The following is a 20,049-nucleotide window of genomic DNA, read 5'->3' as shown; positions in this document are numbered from 1 at the left end:
TTCTCCTGGACCTCAAAGGTTTTTGATATCATTGACCATGACATTTTACTGGACTGGCTCTTTAGGTTGAGAGGGGGAGGTCTGGGGTGAAGTTGGTTCTGATCCTGGCTAGAGGGGGGTTCTAGAGGATGGCATTGGGCAACTCATGTTCAGCCCCATGGCAGTTTCTTTGGGTGCTCCCACAGGGCTGTATTCTGACCCCAATGCTATTCAACATAAATATGAAGCCCATGTGTGTGGTCATCAGGGAAATAGGTGTTAGATGCTGTCAGTATGCAGGTGACACAGAATCATAGTAGCATTATAGTACTGTATGCTCCTAGCCATCATCTGGTGCTGATGGTAGTTGTATCTCAGCAACATCTTGAAGGTCAAAGATTCCCCACATAGGGTCTATAGCTTGCTTTGAAGATCATCTCCAGTCCCAATTGAATGATTAAAAAATGTTTGTAGTCTATCTCATGCAATCCAACCTTGTCTACTCAGAAGTAAGTCATATTGGAACTCAGTGGAGGCTTTCTTCCAGTTAAATGAGGTTAGGCTTGCAGTCTGTGTGGGGGTGTTTTAAAATTCCATCCCACCTTTCTCCCCATTGATATTTCTCAACTATGTGTATGACAAGAGCAGGGCCGGATGAGGCCCTAAGCTACTGAAGGTAATGGGGCCCTTTATATGTCCAGCTGTCCTTTGTCAACAACAAATTGTCACTGGTTTTTGTGTTGAATATATGCTATATGGGGGACGCAGGTGGCGCTGTGGGTTAAAGCCTCAGCGCCTAGGACTTGCTGATCGAAAGGTCGCGGTTCGAATCCCTGCGGCGGGGTGCGCTCCCGCTGCTCCGTCCCAGCACCTGCCAACCTAGCAGTTCGAAAGCACCTCCGGGTGCAAGTAGATAAATAGGGACCGCTTACCAGCGGGAAGGTAAACGGCGTTTCCGTGTGCGGCTCTGGCTCGCCAGAGCAGCGATGTCACGCTGGCCACGTGACCCGGAAGTGTCTCCGGACAGCGCTGGCCCCTGGCCTCTTAAGTGAGATGGGCGCACAACCCCAGAGTCTGTCAAGACTGGCCCGTACGGGCAGGGGTACCTTTACCTTTACCTTTATATGCTATATGGTAATTTATAGACCTAATAGGTATCTAAAGCAATTTGCACATAACAAATAAGAGCCTACACAACACAAAACACTGTTGCTGTATGTTGTTGTTGTTTAGTCGTTTAGTCATGTCCGACTCTTCGTGACCCCATGGATCAGAGCACGCTGGGCACTCCTGTCTTCCACTGCCTCCCGCAGTTTGGTCAAAGTTGCTGTATGTAGGTTTTATTTTATTTGTTTTTTATCTTATATTTTGGAAATGTACATCCAGGTGTTTTTTTCTTTAAAATTTTTTTGGGCCCCCAAGAGAGTTGGGCCCTAAGCTATAGCTTGTTTGGCTTATATATAAATCTGGCACTAGACAAGAGAGAGAGTGTGTCCAGTGGCGTAGCGTGGGGGGTGCAGGGGGGCCGGCCGCACCGGCCGCAACATCTGGGGGGCGCTCGCTCGCACTCGCAGCTCTCTGCCCGAGTGCTAAAATCCATGGGTTAGGGGGCGCAAATTACTTGCCTTGCCCCGGATGCTGACAACCCACGCTATGCCACTGAGTGTGTCTAATGAATTTGTGTTTGGTTCTGCCGTTTTCCTCCGCTGTCAGGAAGTGCATTGAATTCTGAGTATTCATATTGTTATAATTTGGGGAATTGGTCTGGGTGACTTTGCAAAGCTTTGCAAGGAAGGTGTCAATAGTTGTCTCACAATGACTAGACAGTGAGCAAACAGACTGCTCTGGAAGTCTGTTTTCTTCTCTCTAAAGGATGGGGCAATCCAGGTTTCTCTTTAAGGAAGAAATTAAGAAGTAAAGATTGGGAGCTCTGAAGCTTTAAAAAAAGGACAGGGTTGGGCTGGGCCATGGGGCTCTGAAAGTATTGGTAGTCTTCCCTAGAAGACTTGATGTGGGGGGACTGTTGGGGTGTTTAATCCTGTACCTTCACCTATGGTCAACCTGTATCTTTGTAGAATAAGTGCAAAATGTAACAAAACACCAATAAATCTTCAGTGATCACCTTCCGAAGGGAATGCTGCCCCTCTGAAACCTCTCACCTGTTGGAGTGCACGTTCATTATTGTGAGCCAATGGTAATTATTTCTGGTTGTCCTAGAGTATCTTCTCAGCAAACAGCCAAAGCTTGCATTCTGAAGAACTCTTTTGAGTTAACAGGAAGTTGGTCGCCCAAATCTCCGACAATGCATCATTAGCAATGTTGGTCACCTCTTCAAATGCAGCTTTGATCAGACAACAGACTCTCTTGTTCCCATATATTATTTACAATTCATCATTGGCTCCACAAAATATCCAGAAGCCGAGGAAATAAGTCCATGCTGACGAGCTCTTTATTGAAGGAGCCAAGTTCCATAAGCCAGACATGAGTGAAATGGCATTCTCCCAACTTGTGCTTGTCTTTCCCCAAAGACTCCTGCCCCAGTCAAATGTAAATATCAGAGCTCTGCAGAAATTTAGAATGTGAGTGGAAGTTTCTCCTGTAACTCTCTTAATACTTTGTCAGAGACCCACATGACCTCAATAGTACATTAACAGTGTATTCTGTTTCTCAGCCCACCATACACAGCTGACATCTACAAGTCCAAGCACAGTGGTGAAATAAGCGTGCTATTTAACACATACCCAAGCATAGCACTTTGGGTCACTGCAGATTAAAGGCTCAGCTGTTCTTGGACCTTGTAGCTCTCCCAGCTGTCCTGGTCTCTTGGCTAATTGATCGTGCTGAGAATCCTTTTCACAGTCACAAAGAATTATTTCTTTCAGTTCGGCCACAGTGGAGACATGCTAATGTCACAAAGAAACTTCTGTCTGTATTAGATGTCTGTTTCCCCCAATAACAATGGGGTGCATTTTTAAAAAGAATAGGAAGTTCAGTTTTCCAAGAAGAGTTGTGGGGTAGGGTGAGGTAGATGGGGAACAGAGAAACAGTATCTATCCTCTTGAATCACCCCACCAAAGTATTTCCCCTTCTACCTTCTAAAAAATTATTATTTCCTGGGTTTTAGTTTCTGGAATTAATTTATTAAGTATTTCAGCAGCTAAATTTTGCTGCTAGTTAATTGCCGTTGCCTTTCATTCTGTCATTTTCTTATGGTATGTTGACAACAATATAGTAAATGATAATGGCTTTGTATGGAATTCATGCTAAAACAGTGCTAAAGCCTTCTATTTTGGAAAAGAAAAGAAAAAAGACCAGCTGTCTACACAGGATCTCTTTTCAGATATTCACAAAGTACATGAGGTGATGGAGGATTTCTACTGCTACAATGCAATTCCTCCTCACACACATGGGAAGAATTTGTGTCAGACATTATTAGTCAAGTCGCAGGCACTATCCAAAAGGTGCCCGTTACACTTGAGTAACTGCTGTCCTACAGAGCCAGGGGCTGAGGCACTGCATTTTCCCAGTAAATAAATACTGCAGTTTTACTGGGGAACAAGTTGTACCTAGTACAACTTAAGTAGCCAAGGGGGGCAGGCCTAAATCAATAAAAATCTGAGGTTCTGCCCCTCCCAACAAAAACCTGCCCCCCAACAAAAGCCTACCCCCCCTAACGAAAACCCTGGCTATGCCCATGGGAACAACCTCTCTTGAACAGAAGCATATTTTTGAGGGAAGACGCCAGGATTTTCTGAAATAATACTTCACTAAAAACAACAGGTTTTTAACATGCTCTATGACTGGTTTGAAACAGCTTCTGGAGGAAGACGAGCAAAGGCAATGATTTGCTGCCATCTAATGCCCACTGTGGCAATTGCAGGGGAGTAAAAATATCTAACAATGCAACATGCTTTAAATATTTTCTTTTATGTACATGTTCACACACCCCTCTCCTCACTTTAAGTCCACACATGTTTGACCAAGTGTGTGAATAGGGCCATATGAAAATTATGTAGGTGTGAAGGAAGTGGTTAGATGAAACAAGCTTTCTTCTTCTTTCAAAATAAGTTGGGGTCACCAAAATAAAATGATCAACCGAAGGCTCAGGAGAGACAAAAGGAAGGATACTTCACAGTGCACACTTCAGTTATGCAATTCCCTGTCATAGCATATGGTGATGGCCACTAACTTAGACAGCTTTAAAAAGATTTGACAAATTTATGTTGGGTAAATATGTCAGTAGTTCCATGTTTAGGAATAATATGCTAGCGAATGCCAGTTGTTGGGGACAACAGTAGGAGAGGCTTATTGATCATGGACTCAGGGATCATGGGAATCAGTATGCTGAAAGAGATGAAGCTTTGTATGGACCTGGCAGGATTCTTCTTACATTCAGTTGCACAGCTGGAAAACTCTCTCCTTGTACCAGGTACTACCATAACTGCTATGATCATCTCTGTTCTGGACCACAGATTGCAGGCAGGCAGACCTTAATTTGCATGTTGTCTCCTGTGAAGTATAAACTTCACTTTACACAGAACACTGCAGAAGAACGGGAATGAATATCTAACGCACATATGTTTAAAATCAAAAGCCTGCCTTCCAAGATGAGCATACATTATTCATGGCGCTTTATTTAGAGCTGAGCTGGAAATAGCCTTCCCTTGTTTTATTTATCTAAATTTGCTCTCACGCATGCCCATCATAAGAGCCCTAGACAGATACCAATTATGCAAACATGTAAAACCCTATTAAATGATGTCCTCCAAAACACATTGAGAATCATTTACTTGTGAAGAAGCCTGACTGTAGCTTTTTTAGCATCACCCAGGAACAAGCAAGCATAGCTATTTGTTGGGCTATTTAGAAGAAAACCAAAGGCAAGGAGGAAATGCTTAACCATTTTTGCTTGAAGTATTAAGAAGCAAATTCAAAAAGACTGATTGCCTAATCTGTTGTTGTTGTTGTTGTTGTTGTTGTTGTTAGTAGGAGTAGTGGTGGTGGTGGTGGTACTAGTAGTAATTCCACATGGGTTGAAGAAATAGTGTCAAGATGTGAGTTCAAACATCCAGGCTAATCAGGCATAAAATCCAGGCTAATCAGGCATAAAATCTTTATTTTATTGGGCCTTGTTTAAACTGGTGTTAATTGACTACTGGTTTACTCAGATTAGACATCCTTTTCATAAATGTGTCTCTAAACACTTCACAAGCCCCTCTTGTTTATTATAAATTCTCAAGAGCCCTACTATTTCTGATTGACTTTTCAAGTGTCCTACGATGATTCACATTGCAAACATTTCACAGGAGCAGATATTTAACACCGACCAACTGGATTGAGTCTTGTACTAAAACGCCACTTCCCTAATCATTCTACCAGTTTTCTAAATATCCCTGCTCTGTATTGAATTATAGCTTGCCTTCCAGGTGATGAGCTTCAGTTGAGACTGGCTCCGTCACAGCAGCTCATTTTTGTCCCCCAACTCCATTATTTGCTCTGGCTAATAACCTGTAATTCTGACCATCTTAAATATCAAGAGCCAAGGGTGCCAATATATAAATTTTTATTTTACATTTTAAAAAATATATCCTCTACAGTACAAACAAGTTCACCGTTTGCTATGACATTATATAGATAGCATGCGTCTACATGGTGGAATGTAGAGTTACTCACTGTGCTGCATTAAAATGTATCAGAATTAAAAGGCGCTACAAGAGCAGTCAGAATTTCATACCTAGGTCCCAGTCTAGTGAGAGGGCAACTCTCACACTCAAACATGCTGCAGGAGACTGCTGTCAAGAGGGAACTTGTAACCTATTGCATGTTTACAGTGGGAAACCTGATCTGAAGTACCTGGTGCTGCAGTTATGGAGTCACCTCTCCACCCCCACCCCCCCCGCTGACCATCTGTTTGCTGTGGTACCGCAAGTCATTTTGCTGTTAAAGTAGAACAACAATGGCATTCCTGGTCATATCCAAACAATACATTTAAAGCACATGGCCTTCTCCAAAGAACCCTGGGAACCAGAGTTTACCATTCACAGAGCCGATTCCCTGCACCTGTAAGCAACTACAGTTCTCTGGGGCAGTCTTGTGCTTTAAAAGTGTGCTATATCTATTGTGTGGCTTTATTTATTTTGTTTTATTGCCTATATATGCCACCTTTTCTCCTAGGCGTTCCAGAGTGGAGGACATAGTTCTCCTCCTCCCCACTTTATCCTCACACAACAACCCTGTGAGGCAGGTTAGGCTGGGAATGAGTGTCTGGTCCAAGGTCACCCAGTGAGCTACACGACTGAGTGGGGATTTGAACCCTAGTCTCCCAGGTGCTAATCAGACCTACAAGTAACAAGCCATTATTCCACACTGAATGGGACTCCATGTTTACTCCAGGGAAAGAGAAGTTCTGGGTGGGAACAGAGCTGGGAGGAAAATGAGCAGGAAAGGATAGAGAAAGATAGCTGGGAGAGAAGGGGGACTGAAAGCAACCAGTCTGTATAATGTTGTGTGGCTGCAGCAAAACAACAGTAACTATGTACTATTTTCCCTTGTGCCCAGGCCATGCTTGTCTCTTTCACATGCTTGTCTCTTTCACAAATAATAATAATAATTTTTATTTATACCCCGCCCTCCCCAGCCAAAACCGGGCTCAGAGCGGCTAACATTAAATATATAACATATTACCATAAAATCAAATGATCAATTAAAATACATCCTAAAATCAAATCAGAATCAAAGTGAAATCTAATCAGATGGCAACCTGCAAATTAGGGATGGGGACCTTAAATGCTCACCAGGTCTAACTGTTTATACTGATCTTATATGAGCCTGTGAGAAAAGTTGGGGGGCACTTTCATGCAAGTTCTTATCAGGAGAGGGGGATACCAACCAGTATCGCCTTCTCTTTCTCTCACTTCCTCAGAGCACCCTAACCTGTTGATTTGCCACCTCCCTCCCAATCTGCCACCAAATTCAGGTTGCTGCCTCATAAATTTGGCTCTGTTTGCAAGGAAGGGAAAGGCCTTTCCAGAGCACTGCACCAATCTAGGGGAAAGGGGTGAAAAATCTTCTTCTTCTTTAAAGGCAAAATAAAGTGTAAAAATAAGTGTAAACTGTGGGCAAGCAGAAAAAAATAACCTCTCAGTCACTAGTACTTGTAAATTCATTACCATATTTACACTGGCAAGTTATTTAGTATGGAGAAGATTTTTATGTTGTTGCTTTTATTAATTTTTTAGCTTTGTCAGGAGCTTGTAAATGACCTGGGATCCATTATCCCAGGCAAAGAGTTGCTTTTCTTTGGGGTAATAATGCACCATGGAGTGACTTGTCTGGCGTCTGGGGAAAGGAAGCGTCAGGATTTCATAAGGATTGATGGCGTCTAAGGTGTCATAAATGCACTCGATGCGAGACGTACCTCCCCCTGGTGAATTGTACACTACGTACAGGGCACCACACATCATAAAAGCTGCTTCGGCATTCTGGCTTTTGCAGAATGTGTCCCAGGTATATTCCACGGCCATGGTGTCATAGTTGATTTTAGAAATGACCAGCTTTCTACCAGGATCTGGCTCTGTGTGGATTGCCCACAATCCCAGTTCATCCACAGCTAGGTCTATCTTAGTGGAAGGAAGAAGATCGTAGGCGAAGGTGTCTCCTGCTCCTGACAGAAGCAGCCGGCCAGTTACATTTCTTTTCTGAATGTCAAACTTAATTATCTCATTTAAGGAGCCAAATTTGTGATAAAACAGAAAACCATCATATATAACATGGCCTGTCCCTTGCCAGGGAAAAGGCAGGTTAACTCTGCGAGCTGACTGTTTCTCACCGCTTTCAGTAAAAGCCCGGATATTTGCAAACTCCATTACAATTTTGTTCTTTACCCCCGTTAAGAAATAGATCTTTTGGGGGTTCTTCATGGGGTCCTTCAGCCATGAGCCCTGTGTGTCTCCAGACTTCTTTACAATCTTCAGGGATTTGAAGCTTGCAATCATGTGGTTACAACCTTTGAAAGGGTGGGGGGAGGTAAATACAAAAAGAAGCATCAACACATATGCCGTAAGTTCTCTGCTTTAGCATTTGAATATTTTCCCCATCCAGCATAATTCAGGAAAGTGTAAATTGTTTCCTGTACCATCACACGTCACAATTGGTCTACATTCTGTCAAAGAAAACAACGAAATGGAACAGTGAATAGATTATCTAAATTGATCTATCTCTATCCCATCTGATACACCCCAAGCCAGAATTGCCTTAGCAGATTTCCAGAAAAGCATCTGCAGATATGATGTATTCTATGGTGTATTGTGCTGTTTTTGTCTCCTGTTTCTTCACAGCCAGTTGCTTGCTTATTTATTTGATTTCTGAATTGCCCTCCCTCCCAAAGGATCCCAGGGTGATAAAGCAGAGCAACAAAATACATCCAATAAATAAAACTAATGCAAACAGCCATAAATATCTGTACAATATCATAACCATTAAAATGCAATAACCATTTCCAGCTGTTGGGCATCAAAACAAGTAGCCTTGATTTATAAAAGCCTGGGTACTCACATATGTCTTTAACTGACATCACAGGAGCCAACTCCATGGGGCCATGTGGGCTTCAGCCCCCACAATAAAATATTTGAGGGGGCCGGGCTCCTGCAAGATTGTTGGGCATTGCCATTCAAATTGTGTGTGTGCACCATGTCGTGATTACGTGGGGTGGGGCTTACCTGGGCCCCCACAATATTTCATTCAAGTTGGCACCCCTGACTGACATCTAAATATAAACAGGCAAAGAGACAAACATGGTTCCAGGGGAGAATCTTCCAAAGGTGGGGTGCCACTATTAAAAAGGCCCTGTAATCTCCACAGAGTGAATCCTAGCAGGAACCATGAGCAAAACTCCTTGCCCTCGATGAATTTTAGGGACAGGAGTGGCTGGTATTGGATACATCAGAGATCAGCAACTGGATACCCCCAAACCAAAGTCAATTTCACCGAGTACCACCTGGACTTCCTAATTGTCAAATCAATTTAGCAGCAAACAAAGTCTGTGGAAGAGGATGTAGCAGTCACTACAGGGACTAGGGTGGAGCTCTTCACTCTTCCCCATTCTTCAGCATGGTTTTCCCATTCAACTACTTGCTGAGCAGATGTTCTTAACATCTGCATCTCTTTTCCTTGAAATTATACCTGTCCTCAGAAATCAGGCAGCTGCTTCCCCCATGTTTAGAGTAATTGAAAAAGAACCATTTTAAGTCCAAAAGACAGATATGGTTTGTTATGGATAGTCCACATGCACCAGACTTTGCTCTAGTTTTAGATGAAAGAGAAATTAACTTTTGGGTTATTCTGAAGTAACTTTTGGTCTCTCCTCATGCTGGCGTTCCACCTGTTTTTGTTAATAGAATCCCCATGAGCCACAATACTCTTTTGGTACATTGGTTTGTTTGCATTTAGACTAGCAGAGAGGAAAGCCACATGAGGCAGGCAGGCCATTATCTACTTAGACTGGGAGTTATTCTCCTGGCAGGAGTTCTGCTACCTGATTTCCTTTTTAAAAGAAATGAAAACAAAACTGGAGACACTATAAGCTGAGTCTGGAAGCTTCTGCGTGCAAAAGCCAGCCAAGCATACATTCAGCAACACTCATACATTCACCACAGTATAATTACCAAAACACCACATGAGACATCTTCAGGCATTGCAGGTAAGGGAAGGTAAACATGGGGTTGGGCACGGGCAAGGGCACTAACTTCACCCCCCCCCATTGCTGTTCTGATCACCTTCTAAGTTAAAGAAGGACAAAAGTCTAAAACAGGGAGCCTCCTATTCTCACGGAGGCTCCTCACATGATGAAAAACCTTGGTTCTGAAATGCTGGGGGGTTAGTATGTCCCCCTGCATACTTTCTCTACCCAAACAGCGGCCTCTGATGAGGGCTAAGAAAAACTGATTTGAACCAGCACTCAGTTCTGTCCCGATATTGGAACATTCCTGAAGAAGTCCTGTATACTTCGTCATGAGGGCAACCCTCCCCAGCTACAGTGGTACCTTGGTTCACAAATGCCAAAAACCCAGAAGTAAGTGTTCCAGTTTTCTAATGTTTTTTGGAAGCCAAACATCTGATGTGGTTGTCGGCTATTGTTTCCTGGGTGTCTGCGCCAATCAGAAGCTGTACCTTGGTTTTCGAACATTTCGGAAGTCAAACGGAACGGATTAAGTTTGGTGCTTTTGCTTTTGCTATTTATTTTGCCTTTTTGTTTTTGTGTCTTTTTCAGTTAATTTGTTTTTGTTTTTGTGACTGTGGAACCCAGTTAAGCTACTGATTGTGTGAATGTGGAAATGGATAAAAGCCCCCTGATCCAAATAATGACTATCATCAGTGCAGGTAAGAAAAGAAAAAAATCCCCCCTCATCTGCAGTACTGTCTTATTTATTTTGTAGTACAATACATTGATTATTGCTTTCATTTTATGGATCAGTGGTCTCATTAGATAGTAAAATTCATGTTAAATTGCTGTTTTAGGGGTTTTTTTTTAAAGTTGGGAACAGATTAATCCGTTTTGCATTACTTTCTATGGGAAAGCACACCTTGGTTTTGGAACGGATTTCCGGAATGGAGTAAGTTTGAGAACCAGGGTACCACTGTAAATCTGAAGTAGGAGGCTGCACAGCTCTTTCTGGGGCACAATCCAGGACCCAAGCATTATCTTCTGCCTGCCCAAGGCAATACGGAGTGAAAAGAGACACTGTTTGGACTCTAAAGAATGTCTTTTAATAAGACAGCATTTGCAGCCAAACAGAGTAAACAAGCCCTTTAGGTAGGAAGCTGCAGCAGAAAACATTACAGAACAGGCTTATCAAACTATCTCTGTAGTAATATCACTTTCCTCTTCGGGAGCCTACTCCAAATTAATTGAAACAAGTGGATATATTTCCATTCCCTTTGGGGGAATTTGTAGTCTTGGATGCCCATAGCTATTGCTTATGTATACAGTTGGGGGATAACTCATGGCTCTGAAAGGCTTTCAGCAGTGGGCAGCCCTGAATCATCTCAGACTAAAATGAGACTTTTGTGCTTCCTTTGAAAGAAGGACAAACAGTACTTCTAGCCACTGAAATGAAGATCAGTGATGTCCAAGAGGCCCAGAACATTTTTCCCACAACTCCAGTTGGGTCAGCCTTGCACTGGAAACATTCACAATAGATAGTGCTCCATATAACAGCCAGCCTGCATTAAAACCAATGACAAGGAAATGATTCTTTTGTGCTTGCAAAGTACCTCCCACATCTGTCCCACATTCCTAAAAGTTGGGGACAGGTGTGGTTCCCACTAAAATCAAATGGAAATCCAGTCATTACTGATTTGTCCCATTGATTTAAAGGAGAGCTAGGGTCAACTATCTTTAGTCTGAATCCAATCCAATAACTGAAAAAAGGAAAGGTAGCAAACCAAAAGTCTCCTGGATTGAAAATATAAATTTATAGACCATGTCAAAACGGTGACAATTAGGCATAGGCTGAACAAAGAATAGTTATTGCAGCAAAAATTAAATTAGATTGAGACAGATTGCCCACATTTCAGCAACGTCTGCTGCAAGAAAATCGCAACAGATTTTTAGGCGGATTAGCCAAAGGTGGAAGACCTCCACTATGACCTTGGGTTAGATATATAGATAATATAGAAAGTAGTTTTTGAGTGTTTTGTGCATTAACTGTCTAGAAAGGGATATTCACGGAGCAGCAAAGGGCTTGCATAGCTTGTAATGCTTATGTGAATATCCGAAAGCACGTTGTGGAAGAACAAGTCATTTTTCTTCCCTAGCTTAGTGATAAGTAATTTCCCAAGGGCAATCTTCTTATAATGCCCCCATTTTTGTATGTTTTCCTGTACTATAAAAGTAATGTAACAAGTATATGAACAGGAGGTTCAACAATATTCTTGTGTGTGTTTGTGTGCAATCATGCAATGAAGAAAAAGAAAAAAGAGCAATAATATTGTCCTCCTAGGACTAAGTACTCATTGCTTTTGAAACTCAAATTACAAATTATTGTTATTTGGTGTGCATGCCATGCTTGAATCTAATAACCAGTACAACGACTGATCACCCCAAACTGAAAATTGTGAAGAAGTCCAAGGTATATGGATTATATTTCAGTATTTCAGAACCCAGAAACATTCCTCTGGGGTGATTTGAGAAGGAATAAAGACTTTCACTAAATCTTGATGTGCTCCTCTTAACTTCTGTATTTATTTATTGTGGTTTACAGCTAACCGTGCAAGCCTATAAACAAATACTTGGGAACAAGTCCTATGGAACCCATTGGGACATACTTCTGGGTAGCCTGGTATAAAATGGTGCTGTAAATTACTCACGTTCTTGTGTGATCTTGACACTGAACAGCAGGAAATAATGATACACATTTGGGGGGGGGGGATCATTTGCAGATGGAAGCCATCTCCATCTCTTTACAATCCCTCCCTGTTTATATATGTGGGTTGTATTCAGAGTAATACTAATGGGAATGATCCATCATCTCAAGGATTTATTCTTGTGCAACAGAATGTTCTCCCCCTCTCTGCCTTCACCCAAATCTGTTCTGGCGATTGACCCAACCATCCACAGTAGATCTGGGGGTGGTGGGGGCACATCAGGGGAGAGGAAAGGTGGAAAGTTCACCTGCACAATTATTTAGATGCATACTGTCCTGTGCCAATTATGTTGATGTTAAAGCAGAACAGGGGGACCTGTTGTCCTCCAGATGTTGTTCGACTCTGACTTCCATGAGTCCCAGACAGCACGGCCAATGGTCAATAATGATGGGAACTGGAGTCCAGCAACTCCATCTCTGTTTGGCAACATAAAACCATGAAACACAAATTCTTACTCTTCTATTTCATGGTTTGATCCTGCAAACCTGGATGTGAATTGGTGTGTTACCATGATGTTTTCATCAGGCTGATCTGCTTTCAATTCAGCAGGATACTGTATGTATACACTGAAAGATTCACACCATGAGAACTGAGCTGAAATACTGATACATTGACTAAAGCGGGCATGTGGTACCTATAGCCCTCCCAGAGGTTGTTGGGCTACAAATCCCATCCTCCTTGACCATTGCCCAATCTGCCCAGGGCTGATGGAAACTGGAGTCCAACAACATCTGGAGAGTCACAGGTTCACTATCCCTGGCCTAAAAGGATAATTATAAAACCCTGTAGCTAAACTGTTCTTACTTGCATTGAGCATGAGCTTGACTTTCTGTTTCGACTCCTCTTGTTCCATTAATTGCTGCTCCACAAGGTCCTCGTCGACTTCCACGCAGGTGTCGGGGGACTCCTTTGCCGATTCAAAATAGTCAATTTCCCTTTGTGCTCTTTCCACTCTTGTTAGCAAATGGTCAACATCATTTTTAAGATCTGTCTTCAAAACGTTGAGTCCTTCCAGGCGCGACATCATCCTCTTGGAAAACTCTCGGAATTCCTGGACGTAATCTGCAATATCTTGATTGCATTTGTTTAACCTGTTCTTTAGTGAGAACACAGACAGGGGCATTTATAGACAGAGAACTAGTTTAATGGTTTTCCCAAATAGGCTCTACATTTAAAATAACATTGCTTTTCTCCATTTCAGACGAATTAACTATGTCTCCTGTTTCTGCGACATGTTACTGAATGTCTGTTGCCAGAAATTATTGGGATCAAACTCTGAGAATGAATCCCTATGCATGGTGCCAAGTTCCTTATTCGTTTTTTCTATCTGAAAAGCTTTCTTTGTAATGTTGCAATCTGTTTTCAAATTTTTCTTTAAAAAATGCAAATTCTAAATCTTACAAAAGCAAAGCAAAGACAACAACAACCACCAGAACAAAGAACAAAAGCCAAAAAAAAATAATAATTCAAAAATAAGCCAAATTCTGAGTAATACAGATTTACATGGTCTTGAATCTTATTTACAGCAATAGTTTATGAAGAGATGTAGTTTTTCTAGAAAGAGGTCATCAAGTTGTCTGCTTTCTCTGATTCTCACCATATTTATTAGCTTTACCATATAAACAGTATTCCAGATTTTAATTATCCAGTCCCTTATAGATGGCCTGCTCCATATTTAGAGCTGGTTCCTAAGCTTATGGAGACAGCAATGATCTACTTTCCTAGACAGAACAGGCACTTGCATTTTCCCCCTACCATGCACATAACCTGTGCTATTTTTCTAGAAAAAGAGGAGAAAGCAGGTGAATTGAGCCTTTGCATAGAACACCCATGCCACACATTGTATTTTGAATGCAGTGGAGAGTAACGGATACAGTACATGCAGTCCTTTACCAGGGGGGAAGATGAGACAGTGGAAGTGGATCTACACAGATATAAAAAACACTGTGAAAGTACTTTTTTAAATAAAATGTTTTAAAATATATATGGAATTAGCCGCAAGCTCATCTGCACCATCTAGTGTCACATTCGTATAATGCACTTAAAACACAAAACGTTATATTTACAGCTGTATAGCTGAGTCCTGGGTCAATCATGGGCTTAAAGGTAAAGGTACCCTTGACCGTTAGGTCCAGTTGCGGATGACTCTGGGGTTGCATGCTCATCTCGCTCTATAGGCCGAGGGAGCCGGCATTTGTCCGCAGACAACTCCCGGGTCATGTGACCAGCATGACTAAGTCGCTTCTGGCAAACCAGAGCAGCACACGGAAACACCATTTACCTACCCGCCAGAGTGGTACCTATTAATCTACTTGCACTTTGACATGCTTTCAAACTGCTAGGTGGGCAGGAGCTGGGACTGAACAACGGGAGCTCACCCATCACGGGGATTCAAACCGCCGACCTTCTGATCAGCAAGCCCTAGGCTCTGTAGTTTAGACCACAGCGCCACCCGTGTCCTCAATTGTGGGCTTGCTCATATGGAAAACAACACTCTGATATGTTAAAAACACATGCAGAGATGCCCCTAGGAATAAGGAAGGCTGAGAAGGGACACAGTATAAATTTATATCTGGGAATAATGCAGAAAAGTGGGGTGAGGTCATATTCCCACCCTCTCCACCAGGAAATCTGCAGGAGGCTTGTTAGGAGAACCCCACTGAGAAAGTACTCTAAAGTTCATGTTCTTTTATGAGGTCACCGGTGAAACCACCAAAAACAACTTCCTTGATTTGGTAAGCTGCATTCCATTACTTTATTGTTCCTCTTGTTTGCTTTGCTCAGCATTCCATTTCTCTTCTGGCTTAAAAAGAGATTTTTCTAAAATTAATTTTAGCATTGAAGCACGCAGTATGGCCCTTGGAGGGTGGTGGTGGAAGGGCACGTCTCAAGTCAGAATTCCCAGAGGTCAGGCTCTGGCATCTTATCTCTCACGCCACCAGCACTGTTTTCTACGTGAATCCTGGCAGACTGAGGGTGAGTTCACATGGCTGCCTTAAAACCTGTTTCCTCAACAAGACCTTCCCATTGCAAATGGCAGGCTGTAATTCTGATTGGGACCATAGCAGGGACAAAGTTTTAAATTCATTCCCTGCCACCATGTTCCTGATGGCTCAGTCCTGCTGTAATGGTTACTAAACAAGAAACAACTATGTGAGGTAACACTGGCCAGTTTGGTCCTAAGTGGAAGCACAATGAGGCTCAAAAGGACAGAAACATTTTTTTAAAGGAGCTGGGTGTGCAATCCAATACACACTTACCTGGGAGTAAGCTCCATTACAAACAGTGGAATTTACTTCTGAGTAGACATGTCTAGGCATGCACTGTGGAACAGTTGGAAACTGGACATTTTAGGAGTGTTGTTTTGGTACAAGGTAAATGTACTGAATGAGAAAAGAGGTAGAAAACTGTATTCTTATATAAGCAACATGTATGCCCAATGAAAAAAACACAGCCCACCTAATTCTTTCACAGAATTGTAATTCTTATTTTTTTCCCTCATAAAAGAATATTCTAAAAAGTTCAGCCTCTATTTTGTCCAGAAAACAGCAGTATCACTGCTGGCAACTATGGCGGACTTTTGGGTGTATAAATGCACTTTTCCTGTTCGTTATGGATTTTCCCTATTCAAATATACATCAGCACAAATATATTCTTTCTGCCTCCAGGGTTCCATCAATCCCAAACACCGAGTTTGCCTCAAACACATAGCTTTTTCACATACTAATACTGATTTTTTTTCCAGGAGGCTTCAAAAATAGTAGCTGTGCTGGCGGAAGACACCAGTGAGGCCCCTGCTGATCCAGATGTTGCACAGCTGGAGGGGATGGAGCCAAAGAAAAGAGTCGCTGAGTACAGTTACTCAGAACTCCAGCTTTGCAGCTCCTCCAAAGCCAGTTTCCCCTTCTTTCTTTCCCCTTCTTTGACTGGAGCTATTGTGTGAGAGAAGGGAAGGCAAAGACCCTTTTTTCCTACCTGCCTGTCTTGAAAAACAGAAGTACTGTATGGAGATTGCAAATACGTGAGCTTGCATATTTGACTCAAATGAGTAACATCACAAATGACTGGAGTAACTGCAAATTCATGGAAGAAGCAAGATCAGAAACACACTCTGCCACCCACCACTCCTACCCTATAAATCAGGGACGGGGAACCTCAGATCTGGGGGGCATGTTCTAGGTGTCCTCCCCATCCAGAACTACTGGATATCATTAACTCTTGGGAAAACATATTTCTGTTTGGTGTCCCAGGCATGAGAAATATGTGGGTGGGAGAGACCTCCTTTCTTGGAGTAATATCCACAGCCTGGTAAGTGGTTAGAAGTGAAAGGGGGTGGGAGGATGCAGGTTTGAGGACTGGCTCAAATGGGTAGACCTGGGGGCAGGGAGCAGTGGAATTCTTCATCAGATTGGATTGAAATCTGAGAGAGGGAAGAATTAAGGGGTTGTAATTCTCACTTCTTATTTGAGGTGAGTATTATAAACCCCTGGCTCTGTGAGGCAGGACATCTCTATAGCTATCAGCTTCCAGCCTGGTTCTAATCTTGGTGTGACTGTCTGAGGAGATAATAGGCAGCAAGCCATGACAATTGATCACACAATGATTGATTATAGCAGTTATTCAGCCGTATCAAGTGACAGCTGTAGTAATCAGGCATAATCTTGGCTTCACCCTGCTTGCTTCTTCACTGCCTCTTACTTGTCTGTCCTCTAACTTATCTCCATTAATCACTGCCATTTCCTGACTTTGCTCCCTTTGCTGTGCCCATCTACCTCAGATTGTAAGCCCTTTGAGAAGAGGTGGTGCAGAGCTGCCAGCTTTGTTGTTGTTGAAGCATTCCTAAGGTGCTATTGACCTGGCTGGCCTGAAGATGAAACGATGCTAAAAACCTTCATGTCGAGGATTTGTGAAAGTTAATGGACTCCTGCCAAGTAAAATATGGGTCCTTCTTGTGCACAATAGCTAGCCTGCACCTTTTCTCAAGAAATGTCAACATCACCTCAAAATTTCAAACTTTCTCACTCATAATGGGAAAGAGAACAGCAGGCATTGATTTTTAAAGCAAGCATTGATTTTTTTGGGTGGCTTACTCCTAGGCAAGTATACATAGAACTGCAATCCTAGGCACACTTACATGGGAGTAAGCCCCAGTGGATGTTGTTATTATTATTATTATTATTATTATTATTATTATTATTACCCACATATAGAATTGCATTGCTAATTAGTACAATACATAGTTAACAGCGAACTCCTGTTCTACTAACCCACATGCAGTGTTGAAACAATTATAACTTCTTAAAGCTTGTTACCAGAGCTTTCTTTCAGCAAGAACTCGCTGAAACTCAGTTCCAGCACCTCTTAGGTGGCTGGCATTGCCTTTCTAAGAGAACAAGGGAGGTATTCATGGTGAATTCCGGCACCTCTTTTTCTAGAAAAATAGCACTGCTTGTTACATTGACTGAATGCATATGATTCATAATGCTACAGGAGGAGTTCCCAACCTTTGTCAACAAGGAGGCGTATGAGGGTACCATGGTGCCCACAGTGATCATGTTGGGGACCCAACTGCTAGAGTAAAAAAGTGTGTTTTCAAGATCCAGGAGTTTTCATTTGCCCTCTTAGCATTGTGAAAATGGATGCAATGAATCTCTTTAGCTTAACCAGAACACCTATGTAGTAAAGGTCAGAAATTGAGATATTGGAAGTCCTGTTTGAAGAGTAGGTGGCTCCTTGTGGCATTCAAATTTCATACACTGTCAAATGGATTCCCCCCCCCCCCAAAGAGTGAAAATATCCCAGATCCCATCCGGCCCTTGTTCAGCACACTGTAAACCTTTGCTTGCTTTCCATTGAAAAATCAACTAACTTAAAAGTGTTTTAACTCTAGCTGGATTGCACCCATTCCAAGCGTGCATGTTTACTTGCTAATAAAATCAACAGGAACAAGTTTCATAAACAACCTTGCATTTGGGCTGTTCCTTATACCTTTACTGTGCATAATCAAAGCTACAGTTATAAAAAGGAGCTCATTTTAAAAGGAAAGCAATTTATTTCCCTAGCACACATCCACTTTGCACAGAAAATCAAATCATTTTTCAGATATCGCTGATATAGCCACATACCTCTATTGAGAGAATTCGGCGGTCCATGTAATGCACCAATCCAGCATCTTGCATTACATATTGTGCTTCTCCCGCAATACTTGTAAAGAATGAAACTAATAAGAATCTGAGCTGTATGGCTGCCATTGTTGCATTAAACCTTCAAACACCCTAAACACTGACGCTAGAGGCTTCCCTTTAATATCTGCCCAGCACTGTGCTGTGTGCAAGCAAAAACAAAACTTAACAACTGTGTGATTTAAAATGGCTGTTTAAGCTCCCACAGTCTCTCATTAACACAATAAAGTTCTGCAAAGCTCTAAGCTACATAAGTTTGTTTCTAGGAGTGCTTTCCAGCTCGTGATCTTTTGATTGGGTCCAGATGTTCAAAACTGAGCTGTGCAGCGCATGTAGGCTAGCAGTATTGAGCCAAAGCTATTATTCTTCAGCTGCTTCCAGACTGTCACTGTTTTGATAGGTATGATTCAAGTGGATTTCATGCTCTTGTGCAACAAGGCCACTTCCCCTCTCGCCCTCCACAAAATACCATGCAATTTTTGAGGTAAGAAAAATGTCAGACAAATACTGTTACCTAGGGTTGCCATATTTAAAAGAGTGAAAATGCGAACACAAAAGTTTTTTTCCTGGCAAAGTTTTTGGGCTATATCCGGACACTGTTTCTGTATGTCAGGGAAATTCCGGACATATGCCAGCCCTAATGTTACCACCCCAATCTATGCCTGGAGGTAGCGAGAGATTCTAGCTTCTTGACACTTAACCAGGGAAAATGAGGCACAATGGAGGCTAGTGTCCTTACCAAATATGCCTTATTTACACATATTTACAACCTAACGCCTTCAACAGAAGGGGTGCAGAGCATTGTACCCCAAATGTGTCTATTGTCACACCCAGCACTGTTTTTCTAGAAAAAGAGGTGCTGGAACTCACCATAAACACCTCCCTCTTTCTCTTAGAATGACAATAGCACCTGCCTGAGAGGTGCCAGAACTGAGTTCCCTTGAGTTCCCCCTGAAAAAAAGTCCTGGTCACACCCCTCATAGCTTCATAGGTTGTCCAGAAACCAGCCATGCTCCCCAGTCTCTTGGTACAGCTTTTCCCAGCCAGGGCTCATAGAGTTCTGTCCCTCTTCCTGCAGAGAGTCTGATGTTCTGCTGATGGCATACCATTATCAAACAAACCAGGCCATTACCAGCCTTCTGTTTCTTCAGTGACCACCTCCAGTGAGCCTTTCTGAGGCTAGCCTCATGAGGAAGCTAACTGGCATTATTTCTAGTCCTTGCTAAATTCCTGAATGTAGAAGTTTGCTCAAATTCTAACCCTTCACTGAACGTAGAGGTTATAGGGGGTCTGTACCCTCAAAAACTTGTCACACTGGAAAGTGTGAGATGATAGCAGCAAAGAGATCGCACAAGTGATTTCTTTGTGGTCGCTGAGGCATAAGTATTAGCATGTGAGTATTATTGATTAAATGCATTTAAAAATGTGTTACAGCGTTCAGAATGTAGCCTTTGGGCCTACATTC

The 20,049-nt window shown here is 42.3% G+C and overlaps 1 protein-coding gene across 1 annotated transcript; it reads right to left on the bottom strand.

Moving 5' to 3' along the window:
* Positions 1-5,765: 5,765 nt before the first annotated feature.
* On the bottom strand, positions 5,766-18,916 carry LOC309367529 (olfactomedin-like protein 1). The gene is made up of 3 exons (XM_081906953.1): positions 18,528-18,916; positions 13,207-13,498; positions 5,766-7,984 (listed from the first exon to the last, which is right to left on the bottom strand). The coding sequence occupies exons 1-3, from the start codon at positions 18,651-18,653 to the stop codon at positions 7,206-7,208; spliced, it is 1,197 nt and encodes a 398-aa protein (XP_081763079.1). The 5' UTR covers positions 18,654-18,916; the 3' UTR covers positions 5,766-7,205.
* Positions 18,917-20,049: the final 1,133 nt, after the last annotated feature.

This window comes from Podarcis melisellensis, assembly GCF_964234715.1.
Source record: "Podarcis melisellensis genome assembly, chromosome: 1".
Taxonomy (NCBI): domain Eukaryota; kingdom Metazoa; phylum Chordata; class Lepidosauria; order Squamata; family Lacertidae; genus Podarcis; species Podarcis melisellensis.
The sequence above is the reverse complement of the archived record's forward strand: the minus strand, read 5'-3'. Positions and strand labels throughout refer to the sequence as shown.